Source organism: Kogia breviceps, chromosome 3 (genome assembly GCF_026419965.1).
Source record: "Kogia breviceps isolate mKogBre1 chromosome 3, mKogBre1 haplotype 1, whole genome shotgun sequence".
NCBI classification, from domain to species: domain Eukaryota; kingdom Metazoa; phylum Chordata; class Mammalia; order Artiodactyla; family Physeteridae; genus Kogia; species Kogia breviceps.
Window position 1 is genome coordinate 175,224,120 of NC_081312.1, and position 13,734 is coordinate 175,237,853.

Consider the following 13,734-nt stretch of genomic DNA (forward strand, 5'->3'; position numbering starts at 1 on the left):
AGGAAAACTTTTAAATTTCATACTCTGAGTAAGAGTAAATTTTCTTGTACAGAATGATAATAAAACTAAATTCATAAGAAGTAATAAAAATAAAGCAGAAAACAAGCTCAGCTTTCCTCTGCCTGAGTCAGTAGTATTCAAAGAGATGGAAGGCCCAAAGCAACTTTTTCCATTTGTGCTAAGAGACAGAAGACACCACAGAAGTCATCTATTCAGCCCCAACTCAATGCAAGAATCCTTCTACAACTTTTATAACAATTACAGTCTGCCTCAATATTTGTATAGAGAATGTAAGATCAGACAGCTTATTCACTCACCAGAACATATCTAGATTGTTATCCAGCTGTTGAAAAAATTTATTCTTTCTTAGCTTTTATATTTCTTATATTTTAAATTTATTTTCATCTGCTTTAAGTTTCATTTCTACCATTGACTAGTAGTGTCACTTTGGGCAAATTGTCTCACCAATCTGAGTCTTAAACTTATTTTTCATCTACAAAATATGGAATTGATGAGACTATGCATCTCTAACATCCTACCTAACATTTTGTGATTTTAAAATCTTTTCCACAAAACTCTATATTCTGCCTTTGGACCTCTGAATAATTGCATCTTATGGCCTCCTTTCAGAGGGTAGAAGGAATGGAATCTTTGTTATGTTGTGAGGTCTTTCCAGTTTTCTTGTATCCCTTTGTCCTGTAGCAGCAGAGTTTCAGCCTTATAAAAATTCAGAGAGGTTTTTCCAACCTTTTTTATTTGTTTACATATTCCCTATGTTAAGTATGTTTGTATGCAAAATTTTTCAAAAAGTTATGTGAGTACTGAAAGTAAGCTTCCTCATCCCTTGGAAAATCTGTGTTTAACTCTGAGAAGAAGGGCAGGCAACTGAGCTTGCTACAAATGCCTCCTAGCCTTTTAGAAGCGTTTCTCCCTGCTAATTAGCTGTGAATGTTTTGTTTATTTGGTTTCTGTCCCAGCAAGCAGAAGCAAAGGGGCTAGAAATGAAGGGCCCTGACTGGGGAGAGGGTGACCTCCCAGGCTTGCCCACAGCTGTAGTTTCCATGGAAGAAGCTTCTTGGGAGAGAGGATGCCTCCATTTATAAATATTTGTAAAAAGTACAGTATTCCGTTTACTCTCTTAGGTAACTTTTATTTTAACTTTTTAAGGTAAAAGTCATAGCACTACAGAAAAGATGATTTTCTCAGCCACTGCTCCTCAGCAACCTATACATCCTGATAGGGTGGAGATATGCATGCTGGAAATTTCCTACAATAATTTCTAGTCTAACTGTGTTCATATTAGATCAGCTTGGTAGTGAGAAAAGATGGGACTGGGACTTAACAATGAGAAAAATTAACCTTAGGCAATGCACACGTAAAGGAGTTGTACATTTTATAAATTACATTACTGAGAAATGTAACATAGCAGGTAGAGAGAAATTTAAATGGTGAGTTCCCAGAAAATCAAACAAACTATCAAGCAAATAAATTCTGAATACTGAAGACCTTTTTCATCTCAGAAAATGTAGAGAACTATGAACTATGATTTAGTTTGGTAATCACTTGGGATATCTGGTACGTACTGATTTTGTGTGAGAAATCGGTGGTGTTAACGACCTAAATTATCATGGGGCCCAAATAAATGAAGCTCCAATACAAACAGGCAGTGACAAAAATAAACTAAGTTATAAGAGTTAAAATGAAAATATGCACACAGCATTAGTTATATTTCATCAGTTGTTTGCTACCCTCATGGCTATGAATATATTTCAGAACATATATGGTCAATTAAAAAATATCCAAGAAGGGCATTTTGGAGGTTAGAAAAATTTTGGGGGGTTATAGGCTGAATATAGTCAACACAGAAGACTGGATTAGTCAGATTCCCAGAGACTGTGTACTCCCTTCAAACTATCGTGAAAAAAGAAACACTGGTAAGATATGAAAGTGTCACTAGGGCTATACCCTTAATGTTAAAATTAAATTCTAGCCTCAAAGCACCCTATGCCTCTCCTGACACAGGCCACGTTCCTTGTTATATTCTAATTCCCATTCCATGTCTTCGGTTGATCATTCCACCGACCGTTTTTGCTGTCTAAACACATTCTTCTCAAGTGTCCCAAGCTTCTCTGCACACGGTCATGCATTTTACTCCTCTCTAAAGTTCTCTTATCTCTCTATGGACACATCAATTTACAAACACTCTCCACATTCTTCTTTGGTTTCTCACTTGACTTTTTACTTCTCTGCCTATGTGGGTACATGAATGATATAGGGATATACATTTTGCTAAGTATAGTAATATCCATACATCTTTCATTTCAATATTTTCCAATCTGGGAAATGTTTGTTATTAACTGAACATCGAACATTTTACACATATCAAGTATAATCGTTTTCAGTTACTGGCCTCATTCTTCTAATCTACCAAATCTTATAATTCTTTCAATATATTTTGCAGAACAAAGGAAAGGAACAAAACCCAGTGCTGGAGGTAATAAAGACCTTCTCAAAAAGCAAGGGGAGCTATCAAAGAAATACTACCACCTCTGCCCTGCTTGATCACAGAACCACTTTGAGTATTTTCTGCCCACTATGTAATTTAACTTTCCCATTCCTAACAATGTATACATATCTTTGACAGACATGTGCGATGGAAACACTCTGTTGTCTCAATGTCCTTTCACAGATTTGTGAGATTTATCTATTAGAGTATAAATTCCTAAATGGCTATATTCAGAGTCTGGAGACCTGGGATATAGTCTTAGATGATAGCAATGGGCTATATGGAATTTTCTTTCTTTTTTTTTTTAAAAGCAGTTGTACAATGTTTTCCTCAGGTTTCTTCCAGTCCTAACACATATGATTATATGGGAGTTACTGTATCTATCAAATTATTTTTGTACACAAACTAGTACACAGAGTGGGTACTTCACTGTCAAGTGTCTATTCATCTTTCAAGACTCAATTAAAGTGGCTCCTCTTTTCAGTTTTCCTTGGTTATCCTAAATACAGACAATCTTACTTCTCTGAACATCTACAGAAGCCACTGTTTATACTATATATATGAAGCTTATATACTATATTGTGTCCCAATTATTTTAATTCATGTGATATAACCTCTACCTGACTGTAAAGTCCAAGAAAGCATATTCATCTCTATAGCCTCTTGTTCTGATATTGTGTTTAATACATTTTTATTGAACCTGCTAAGCTGTTTTTCTAAAAATGTAAACAGAAGAAGTTTTATACATCAAATAACTATGATATAACTATTCTCATCTGTAATTTTTTGGGGAGAGGGATAGAAAAGAATTTAGGTAAAATAAGTAGGCAACAAGGAATTTTCTTAGGGATCTTAGATACTAAGTAATAAACAGTGAACTTAGGAGCATAAGCTGAACCAGACCTGCCACTTTTTCAAATCCTACTGGATAACCAACCATATATGCATGTGAAGTATAATAAAGGGATGGGTATTTAGAGGAAGAGTGGGAGGAAAACAGTTGAAGATGAAGGGCTGTTGATATGACAAGGACAAAATTTGGGTACCAGTTCTGCTAGTGTGAGGCCATTTGCTGGAAGTCTCTGAATCTCCCACTTTTAGCTTGGATACTCCATCATATCCAACAGCTGTCTGCTTACACAGAATATCTGCAGCTCAGTTTTAATGAACTTTCCATGAAATTCAAGGGATTCACACACGGAAATAAAACTCCCTTAACTGATACCTATTTAACTAACTGTATGCTTATATGAGCTGGTTGTATTAGCTCTTAAACCTATTTGTGTCAGTGATACATGTTATTGTAATTATACGATTCAATTAAATACTATATTAAAAAGATGAAAACTGAGTAGAAAATGACAGTTGTTTCTATGAAAACCAAGTGAATGCTTTGGAAAGCTCAATGAAAGAGTTGCTAAAAATGCTGTTCACTAGACGTAAGTAAGTTGATGATGAAAGACTGAGTGACGGATATCATACAAATCTCTAAGGCTTACACAACTACACTGCTTCACAAGAGTATGGTTTAACTCTTCTTTAGAGCAATCAACTGGAAATTTGTCCTTAAAGAAACCAAGATGATAGGTACGGTTTACGCAAGAAAAAGGACTCCTACTTAAAAATAAAACAATGGCCCTGTATCACAAGAGTGGTGAAGAAAACGTTGAGGGTCATGTGTATCATTTTTTTATATTGAGGGCGCTAGTAGGGCTCTTTTATCACCACTGTGCCAGTTACTAATCCAGATTGCTTCAGGTAAAAAGGGCTTCCTCTAAATTTCATAAATACCTTATTTAAGAAGATCTCAAAGAAGTGTCACATGAAAATTTCAGTGTTGTAGATAAGGCATATGTATTCACATTACACGATTTTATGAATGATAAATTAATACAAAGGTCAAAGCAGACAAAAAAAGCAGACAATCTAATCTTAATAGCAACTATTCAGTACTGCTTTGCTGATGCTTATGAAAGTATAAGCTATATGTTTATCAATCTAAAATACTTTCACTATTACAATTTGTATCAGATTGTACTTTAATGTACTTTTTAATGTACTTTATTACATTATTTTGTTAGTGATCATGAGAAAAAGTTTAAACTTCAAACTGATTCAACAGTTTAAGAAAGCTTCTGGGGTTTCCCTGGTGGCGCAGTGGTTGAGAGTCCGCCTGCCAATGCAGGGGACACGAGTTCGTGCCCCGGTCCGGGAATATCCCGCATGCCATGGAGTGGCTGGGCCCAGGAGAGGCCACAACAGTGAGAGGCCCGTGTACCACCAAAAAAAAAAAAAAAAAAAAAAAAAAGAAAGTTTCTGAAGAGGCTAAAATGTTTTTTAAAAATTCCTTATTTTTGTAAGCTTTCTACAAATTTGTGATGAGGCAAAACAATAACTTGTAAACCTAAGCCATCTTAATATATTGATTTTGTTTTTGCAAATTACTCCACACTAACCAAAAAATATGTTAATTTTACCAAGTAAACTTTGTTTCAAATGACTTAGATTAAAATTACAAAAGTGTTTCAGACTGACATTTTATGTGGTATTTTATTTATACTGCCTCATGACTATACTTTTAAATTCATCTACATTCTGGTTTGCCTATTGCACAGATTCTAAAGCCGGGAAAAAATAATCATTCTTTAAAAAATATAAGAAATCATGTCCTAAAATATTTTTCTGTCACATCTTCTCATAAATATACCAGTATGATAAATATACTTTCCCTTCTCTCTTATTAACTCTTACATACATAGCATATGAGGATTGTGGATTTTTATTCAAATAAACAACATAACACTTCAAATAAACAACTTAAAAACAAAAGCTTTTAAATTACCAAAATAGAGACAATCTTCAATTGTCTCTATTAACTATAAACAAAATATATGATTCTGTAAGCAATAACTATTAAGATAAGCTATTTTGACAAAAGAACTGGTAAAAAACTTCTCAAAGGCTAGAAAGAAACACACTAGTAATTTTTAGTTCATTTTCCCTTCAAATATAAAATTTTCATTATTAGAGGAAAAAGAGGAATAAAGTACAGAAGTTGGAGTCATTCATTTCCTTAAACAATTAGGAAAAACAGCTGTTACATGAAAAAAAGTGAGTAGAATTAAACAAATTATCTGTCTCTCTTGCTCTTTGTATTTTCTGAAATGAAACATTTCTTCCAAAATTACAACTTCAAAGGATCTCAAAATTTGTACACCAAAACTATTATATATTCTTTCAAATATTCTGTTTATGTATTGGAAATTTTCTAACCAGATGCAACAATTAAAATTAGCAAAGCAATAATAGAATATGTGTTGGTATGCTAAATATAAAAAAATAAGAAATTGCCATATAAATATGATATGTACATTCTATTGTTTGAGGAAGACTGACTAGCAACAGAAACTTTGATTACCAGTTTAAGACAAAATATCTTGACTCCTCTTAAAGTTGCAAATAAAATGGAAAGCTATATATATTTTTGCTTAATTATACCAATGCTTATGTAAAGTGTTTTTTTTTCACACTGTACTTAAATGCTATTAAAATATGGTGACAAACTATTTGAGCTCTCTTCTTTTTTTACTGGATATGCCTTAAATGATTAAATTTTTATTGCTTTTATATCTGTCCTAAAGATAGTATTGCTGCAGCCACGTAGCACAGGGAGATAAGCTCGGTGTTTTGTGACCACCTAGAGGGGTGGGATGGGGAGGGTGGGAGGGAGACACAAGAGGGAGGAGATATGAGGATATGTGTATATGTATAGCTGATTCACTTTGTTATAAAGCAGAAACTAACACACCATTGTAAAGCAATTATACTCCAGTGAAGATGTTAAAAAAATGAAGTAAAAATTATAAAACTGAAAACCATAAAAAATAATAATTTATCAGAAAGAAGATGTGACATATATATACAATGGAATACTACTCAGCCATAAAGAGAAATGAAATTGAGTTATTTGTAGTGAGGTGGATGGATCTAGAGTCTCTCATACAGAGTGAAGTCAGAAAGAGAAAAACAAATACTGTATGCTAACACCTATATATGGAATCTAAAAAAAAAAAAAAAGGTTCTCATGAACCTAGGGGCAGGACAGGAATAAAGATGCAGATGTAGAGAATGGACTTGAGGACATGGGGAGGGGGAAGGGTAAGCTGGGACGAAGTGAGAGAGTAGCATTGACATATATACACTAGCAAATGTAAAATAGATAGCTAGTGGGAAGCAGCTGCATCCCAGAGATCAGCTGGATGCTTTGTGACCACCTAGAGGGCTGGGATAGCGAGGGTGGGAGGGAGATGCAAGAGGGACGGGATATGGGGATATACGTATACATATAGCTGATTCACTTTGTTATACAGCAGAAACTAACACAACATTGTAAAGCAATTATACTCCAATAAAGATGTTAAACAAAAAGATAGTACTGCTTTTTCCTTTTTTTAGTGTCTTGGAATTCTAAGGTGTTATAAAAGCAGTGTAAGAGATAGTTATAGGAGTAGATAGCTGAATAAATTTTAGAACTATTCTAAATTACGTTTATACTTATACTATTCATTCAATCAGCATTAGGAAGCATCTACTATATTCAGCATTCAGATAGCAGGCATAAATTATTTCATGAATAATTAAAATGAAAGCATCTAATATTATAATTCTAGGTACATTTTACCTGGATTAGATGAGGCAATGCTTTTAGTGTAAGGCAAAACCAAATTCCCAGCTTGCAGGGGAGCAAATCATGCCATTGTGGTTTCACCAGTAATCTAAAGGGAAAACGAAAAGCAAAAATAAAGAAGCAAAATATAGAAAGCAAGTTGACAGACAAAATATTTTTATAATAATCACGAATTCTGTTTTGAATGGCTATTTCAACAAAGGAAGAATTTTTTCAGTGAAATATTTATGACAGTTATCACTTAATCTGACATATTCTATCATAAAATATGTTAGTACAACAAATGCAATTATGTATAATAAGAGAATCTAGGCTAAGATTTTGGGGAAGGGGACTTGTAATCAAGTTATAAAGAAACAAAAGCCTGTTTCTAACCTGGACTTTTCATCAGTTTGGCAAAATGAATTCTTAGACTTTATGATTACTTCAGCGGTAAAAGACTAAACATCATCAGAGTGTCCCCAAGTGCTGACAAGCAGATATGAAGACTGTAGCATAAACAAACCAATACATAAAAATTAATGTCATTTGCAGTTCACTGAAGCATTACTCACTGATGTCATCAGAACAGAAGACAGGCAGAATAGTCTCTGATCTCCATCTCACATTGATCCAGTTCCTGCCCTGCTGTGTGAACTATTTAAACCCTTTATTTCTTCCTATGAATCAATAGAAGAAATGGTGGTATCTCTTTGAGTGTGCTGCATATCACTGTCTCTCTACATACTGTCACTCCTGAGCTAAACACTACAGTGATAGACTCTTTAGTAATACTTTGTTTCTAAAGATCAGTATAAAATTTTCAAATAACAAGAATTCAGGGGTTTAATTATTTAAATATATATGAACACTTTTTACAAAGGGAAAAACCTGCAGAACTTTTGCTTAAGATTAGAATGTGTTTCATAAACTATGGCACATTATTAGTCTTTTATAAAGTGAATACAGATGTAAATGTTAGCATATCTGAAATAGATATACATATGAAGTTGAATCACGTTAAAGACATATTTTAAAACAATTTTGAATTATAAAATGTTTTTATATGCTCCCACCTTTCATTTTTTTCTGAAGCACCAAGTTTTGATACATCCACAGTCTTGCCGCCTGTCTTTTTTTTCTTTTCTCTCTTTTTTCTACTAAGCAGTTCATCCTTAATGTGGAAAAAATTATGGTTACAGGTTATCATTAACATGTACTCTTCAAATGTTATCAAGAGTCTTCTGTGAAGGGTAAACATTATAGAAGAACATTTATGCAAATGTATGTAGGGTCCAACATGATTAAGTAAAATCATCAATCTTTAACAATAACTGTTGCCATGGTAACCAGTCCTTAAACACACATGAAGTTCAGCACTGTCAGTCATGTGTATCTCCATAGCAATCAAAGTTTTCTAAGAAGAGAAGGCATTCAACTTACTTTTTCTCATTCATCCAACTTTAATAATGTCACTTCAAAAAGAATGAGTAAACAGATGCTAATTCATGAATACTGATAAATATGTTTATCTTTAGCATATAAATAAAAGCCCATAGCAGAATAAACTATGTAGTAGTATATAAAGCTAAGAAAAATGTAATATTTTTTAACCAACTGATCTCTGAAATTATAAAATTATACTCATTTCAGGTTTTACTGAGTTAAAAGCTTTTTTCTTTATATAAGGGCCTGCAACACAAAAATTTCTAAAATCATTTTACATAAAAAATATGTATATCTGGAAGGTGACAATTAAGAAAACATAGCTCTACCTTCTAATTTTCAGTTCGATATTTGAGCCTTCACAAAATTTTGTAACAAACTCAAATGCCACATTTTTAAAAAGAAACATGTTTTCTTCTTATGTCATGGATTTTTGAAATAGAAACATATCAAATACTAAATGCTGAGTACAAAAAATATTAGAATAAGGAGTATATACAGAAAAGTTGAAATTTTTATCAGTTGAAAAAATAAATGTCTGAAATTCCATATAAAATTAAGGAGGCTAGACCATTTGATTTATCACCAATACTTACCAGTTGTTTTTCCAGGTAGATTGACCAAACCACAGCATAATGACCCACTGTGAGAATAATGAACAAAAGTAATGCCAGCTCAGCATTGCTCATTTTTCTCACCCGCCTGTAGTAGAATACAGGCTGTCGCCAATCTGGAAGTCCATTGATCAGAATATCATCATACCTACAGCAGCAAATATAACAGTTTTTCATAGGGAGTTTAAAATTAAAAAAAACTTTATCTGTACTTATATGTAAAAAGAGAAAAGAGAAAAGAATTTCTCCAGAAGAGATAACATTTATATAGATTATCAGCATTACAATGGCCTATAAATCAAAACACTGTATCCAATCACAGACAGCCTTCAAAAAGGCACACAGTAATCTGCTGTGCATCCCAGACCCTGTGCGTTTAAAGCCCAGTGATATGACTCCTGTAATGGCAGCCAGGCTGAAGGAGCCAGAGTCCACCTCTCCACTGCAGGCTGCAGAGGGGCCCCGCCAGGAAAGTCAGCAACAAGAGGAAGGCTCTCAATGGGAGAAAATCAAGATAAGAGCTCTATTTGCTACCATGAATTATGTATTAATGGAATCAAAATCAGGATAAATTTTCTAGTCACTGCTTTTATTTCCACCCCTTTACAAGGGTTCAAGGTTGAAATATTTATCATTTTATCAAAGCTTCTTAGTGACATAAAGAGCCTATAAAATGAGCACTTTTTAATTTTATGTTGGTCACATTCCTTTAGAGAATAAAAAATTCCCAAATTAGGAGATGTGGAAACAACCAATTTCTCGATAAAACTGTTTATTTGTAAACATTTAAGTGGCAATTTCCTCATTTTTTGGCTTTGCTGAAAGGGAAGAACATAACAAATAACAGCTTTCCTAGTAATGCATTTTAAATCTGCTTTCTTTAGAATGAAATTTCAACTGAATTTAAATTTACCTGTCAGACAGTTATTGAGGCAAATATTTTTAAGGTTAAAAATCAGGAATAACATTTATGACTGTAAAACTCAAAATGGTCACACACAAACACTGTTCAAAACACACAACCTGTTAATCTTAGTTCAACACAACTCATTAAATATTCTAATCACACTATTTCCAGAATTAAATCTTCACTGAAAGGCCTAATTTGGTGCAACACATTGACCAAAATATTTTAATTAAAAATATTCTGAGTTAGTCGCAGGCCTAATTACAGGAATAGAAATAGGGCCTATATTGTCAGGCAGGTCAGTAGAACTCAGTAGTAGGTTTTTCTCAAGTAAATTGACCGATCTAGGAATAATAGCGCAGCTGCTAAACTGCCAGTCTTGACATGTAAATCAATTTAAATGCAACAACTGCAGTAGCTACTTCGATAGTTATTAAATTGATACCTTGGAGATAGGCTTAAAAAAATAAAGCAGAGGATTTATTACAGGCAACCTCTTTTCTCGGTACAAAAAATATTGGTTATGAATTCAAAATATATTTTATCAGGCTACCCAGAAAATGTGACTTTTAGGATCAACTTAGATTAATAATAATAATGGCAGATCAGAATAACCAATGTTCAAAGCAAAGGACATTAGTGGTACTAAACTCTTAAAGGCAGGCAAATTGTGTAGTATACAAGAATCTGCTAATTAAAATATGGTTGTGTAGTAGCTGGGCCAAAGTTTGATATTAAATATTCTTTTTCAATATTTACATAGCAATTCTTGAACACTAATATCAAGACATAATAACATGATTTCATCAAAAGTTATCATTCCTGTCCTCGAAAATTTATCTTTAAATCTATTTCTGTAAAAACTGACTCATTTTAGATTAGAAATGGATTGGCAAAAAGGTTTCAAGAGGTATAATGCAAGATTACAACATTTGAATGAAGTCCAATGAATGAAGTCCTGAATTTATTCTGAATCTACATTCTACTTCAGATTTGTTGAGGAAAAAAGGCAGAATATAAAAATAATTATTTTCAGCTAATCTGTCCCATGAAATAACTTCAAGTAAAAAGTGTGGCTATTAATAAAGAACATCTAAGAAAGTGGCAACAATCCCCTAAGAGCATTGCTAAGTGTTAAATTTGTTTTAGATCTAAACTGTACTGGAAGAAAACCCAGCTGAGCTCATAGCTGTGAATCTCGTATCAAATATTTTATCACCATCATCTTTGAAATGCTATGCGTCTGTTAATAGCTACTATTTTCTACCCCACATATAAATTGTTAGTGCACAGCTAAATTCAAGATAGCAAAACCTTCTGCACTGAACACATTAAACAAAACTAGATATTTACTAGGCTACGTCTGCCACCCTAAACAACAGTCTCCAAGGATTAAGCTTAGAATCAATGCTCTATTGATTTTACTATCAATGAACATTATGGCTCACACGACTGGCCATTTTAAGGGAAGATAGCTTCTATTATAGTTCACTTTTTAGAATATATGCTGTTAAAAGATAAATCACTGCTTTCCTGAAACACTGAAAAAATAAAGGTATTTCTTAAAATATACACAGACATTATATTCATAAGTTATTTAAGAAAAAATGTGTTAACATATAAAATTTAAAACATCACTGTTATGCCTTTTCTATATTTAACACATAACACTGTTAAAATAATTAAGCTCATACAAATTGCTCTTAACAATTTGTTAAAATCAGATTAAGAATGTACACATGTATGAATATTATAAGAAAATACAAAAGTAAATTTCTATGATGAAAATATCACTAATGTAAAAAATCATATGGAACTATTAATTAGAAATTAAAACACTGATGAATTCTACATATGGCCTAATACATGTTTACATCATTTGATTTTCTTAAAATGCACATGATGAAGATAATAATGGTTACATAATTGTGTGAGTTCCATTCTATAGTCTGCAATTCATCAAATATATTCAGCCTAATACAAACATTGGAAAGTAAACCTAAAAATGTTTAAATTATCAGAAGAAAAAAAAAGTACGTAAATTAAAAATATTATTAGCATGCTTTGAAGAATAAAATAGTAACTATGAAATTAAAATAGAAAACATGTATATTATGAAAATGAATATTGAAATAATTCTAGCGTTTGCCTAAATTGTGAATCTCCCATTGTAAAAAGTTAGAATTTTTAGCTTAAAAGAGTAACAACAACATCTACTTAGGTCACATATTGAAACTTAAGAATAAAAATTAATTGTACAAAGATCATAAACAGGAAACAAGCTTAAATTAATTGATCTTACTCTCCTTTATAAAATGTACATATGTGCCAAAAATTGTGGTACACAGCACTTTATATATTGTATATAATACGTGTCTTATAATATCTCCTAATTAGGGAAGGTACTAAGATAGATTTCTTATTCTCAGGTTAATGTTTATTTTTAATCAAACACACCTGTAATCAAATTTACAATAAGGAAGTAATAGATTTGTAAAAGTTTCGCAGATTAAAGCTGAGAAAACTATACTTTCCATTGGATTTGTAAATAAAATGTAACTTTACTTAGTAAACTAAAAAAATACATTGAACTTTTACAAATATAGTACCATAAAATAGACAAAAAAATTTTAAGTTGCACAAGATCGTTAGCAAAAGAATACTGGTAAAATTTTAAAATAGATTTTAAACAAAAGTAAATATACTAGTATTACTAAAGCACAATCTAGTGTATACATGTAGTGATTAGGATCTACTCAGTACTTTATTCCAGCTAACACTCAGGGCACTTGGATAGAAATTTATGTCAGAACATAGCTGAGCTGCTATTTCCTAAAATAAGCAAGTTACCTAAGGAGTTCTGAAGACTTCTATCTTAATCTCCCTTACACGAACCAGGAAAACGTTTTTCATGCTATAGTCTATGCCTTTGGGAGGAAAAAAAGCTTAAAAGTTTATTCACAATTATACTCCTAAGAATCTACCCAAGAGAAATGAAAAATATCCATAATAATTATAATTCACAGCAGCATTGTTCATTATAGCCAAGAAGTGGAGACGACCTCAATGTCTATCAGTTGGTGAACGGATAAACAAAAGTGGAATGTGGAATATTATTCAGCAATAAAAAAGAATGAACTACTGGTATATGCTACAATATGGATATATCTCAAAAACATTTTGACAATAGAAAGAAGTCAGATGCAAAAGACTACATATTAGATGATTTCGTTAATATGAAGTGTCCAGAAAAAAACACATTTATAGACACATAAAGGAGATCAGTGATTGCCTGGGGCTGGGATCAGAACTGGAAATGCCTGCAAATGGACTTGAGGGAATGTTTTGAGGTGACAGAAATGGTCTAACACTGGTTGTGGTTTGCACAACTCTGTAACGTTACTAAAAATCATGGAATTGTACACTTAAAATAGGTATTTTTACTAAAAATCATGGAATTGTACACTTAAAATAGGTAACTTTATGGTATGCAAATTATACCTAAATAAGGCTGTTTAAAAAAATAAAATTTGCCTATTCCTTAAAAAAAAAAAAAAAGTTACCCAGTTTGTTATTTTATCTATTTCAATGCTAT

At 32.4% G+C, this 13,734-nt stretch overlaps 1 protein-coding gene across 1 annotated transcript in view; it reads right to left on the reverse strand.

The window, feature by feature from the left end:
- The window catches only part of DNAJC1 (DnaJ heat shock protein family (Hsp40) member C1), a 194,815-nt gene that overhangs the window by 103,219 nt on the left and 77,862 nt on the right, over positions 1–13,734 (reverse strand). The window contains exons 4-6 of the mRNA XM_059057860.2: positions 9,215–9,380; positions 8,249–8,346; positions 7,188–7,281 (exon numbers count right to left, since the gene is read on the reverse strand). Coding sequence (XP_058913843.1) covers positions 7,188–7,281; positions 8,249–8,346; positions 9,215–9,380 — 358 coding nt within the window. The remainder of the gene's footprint in view (positions 1–7,187; positions 7,282–8,248; positions 8,347–9,214; positions 9,381–13,734) is intronic.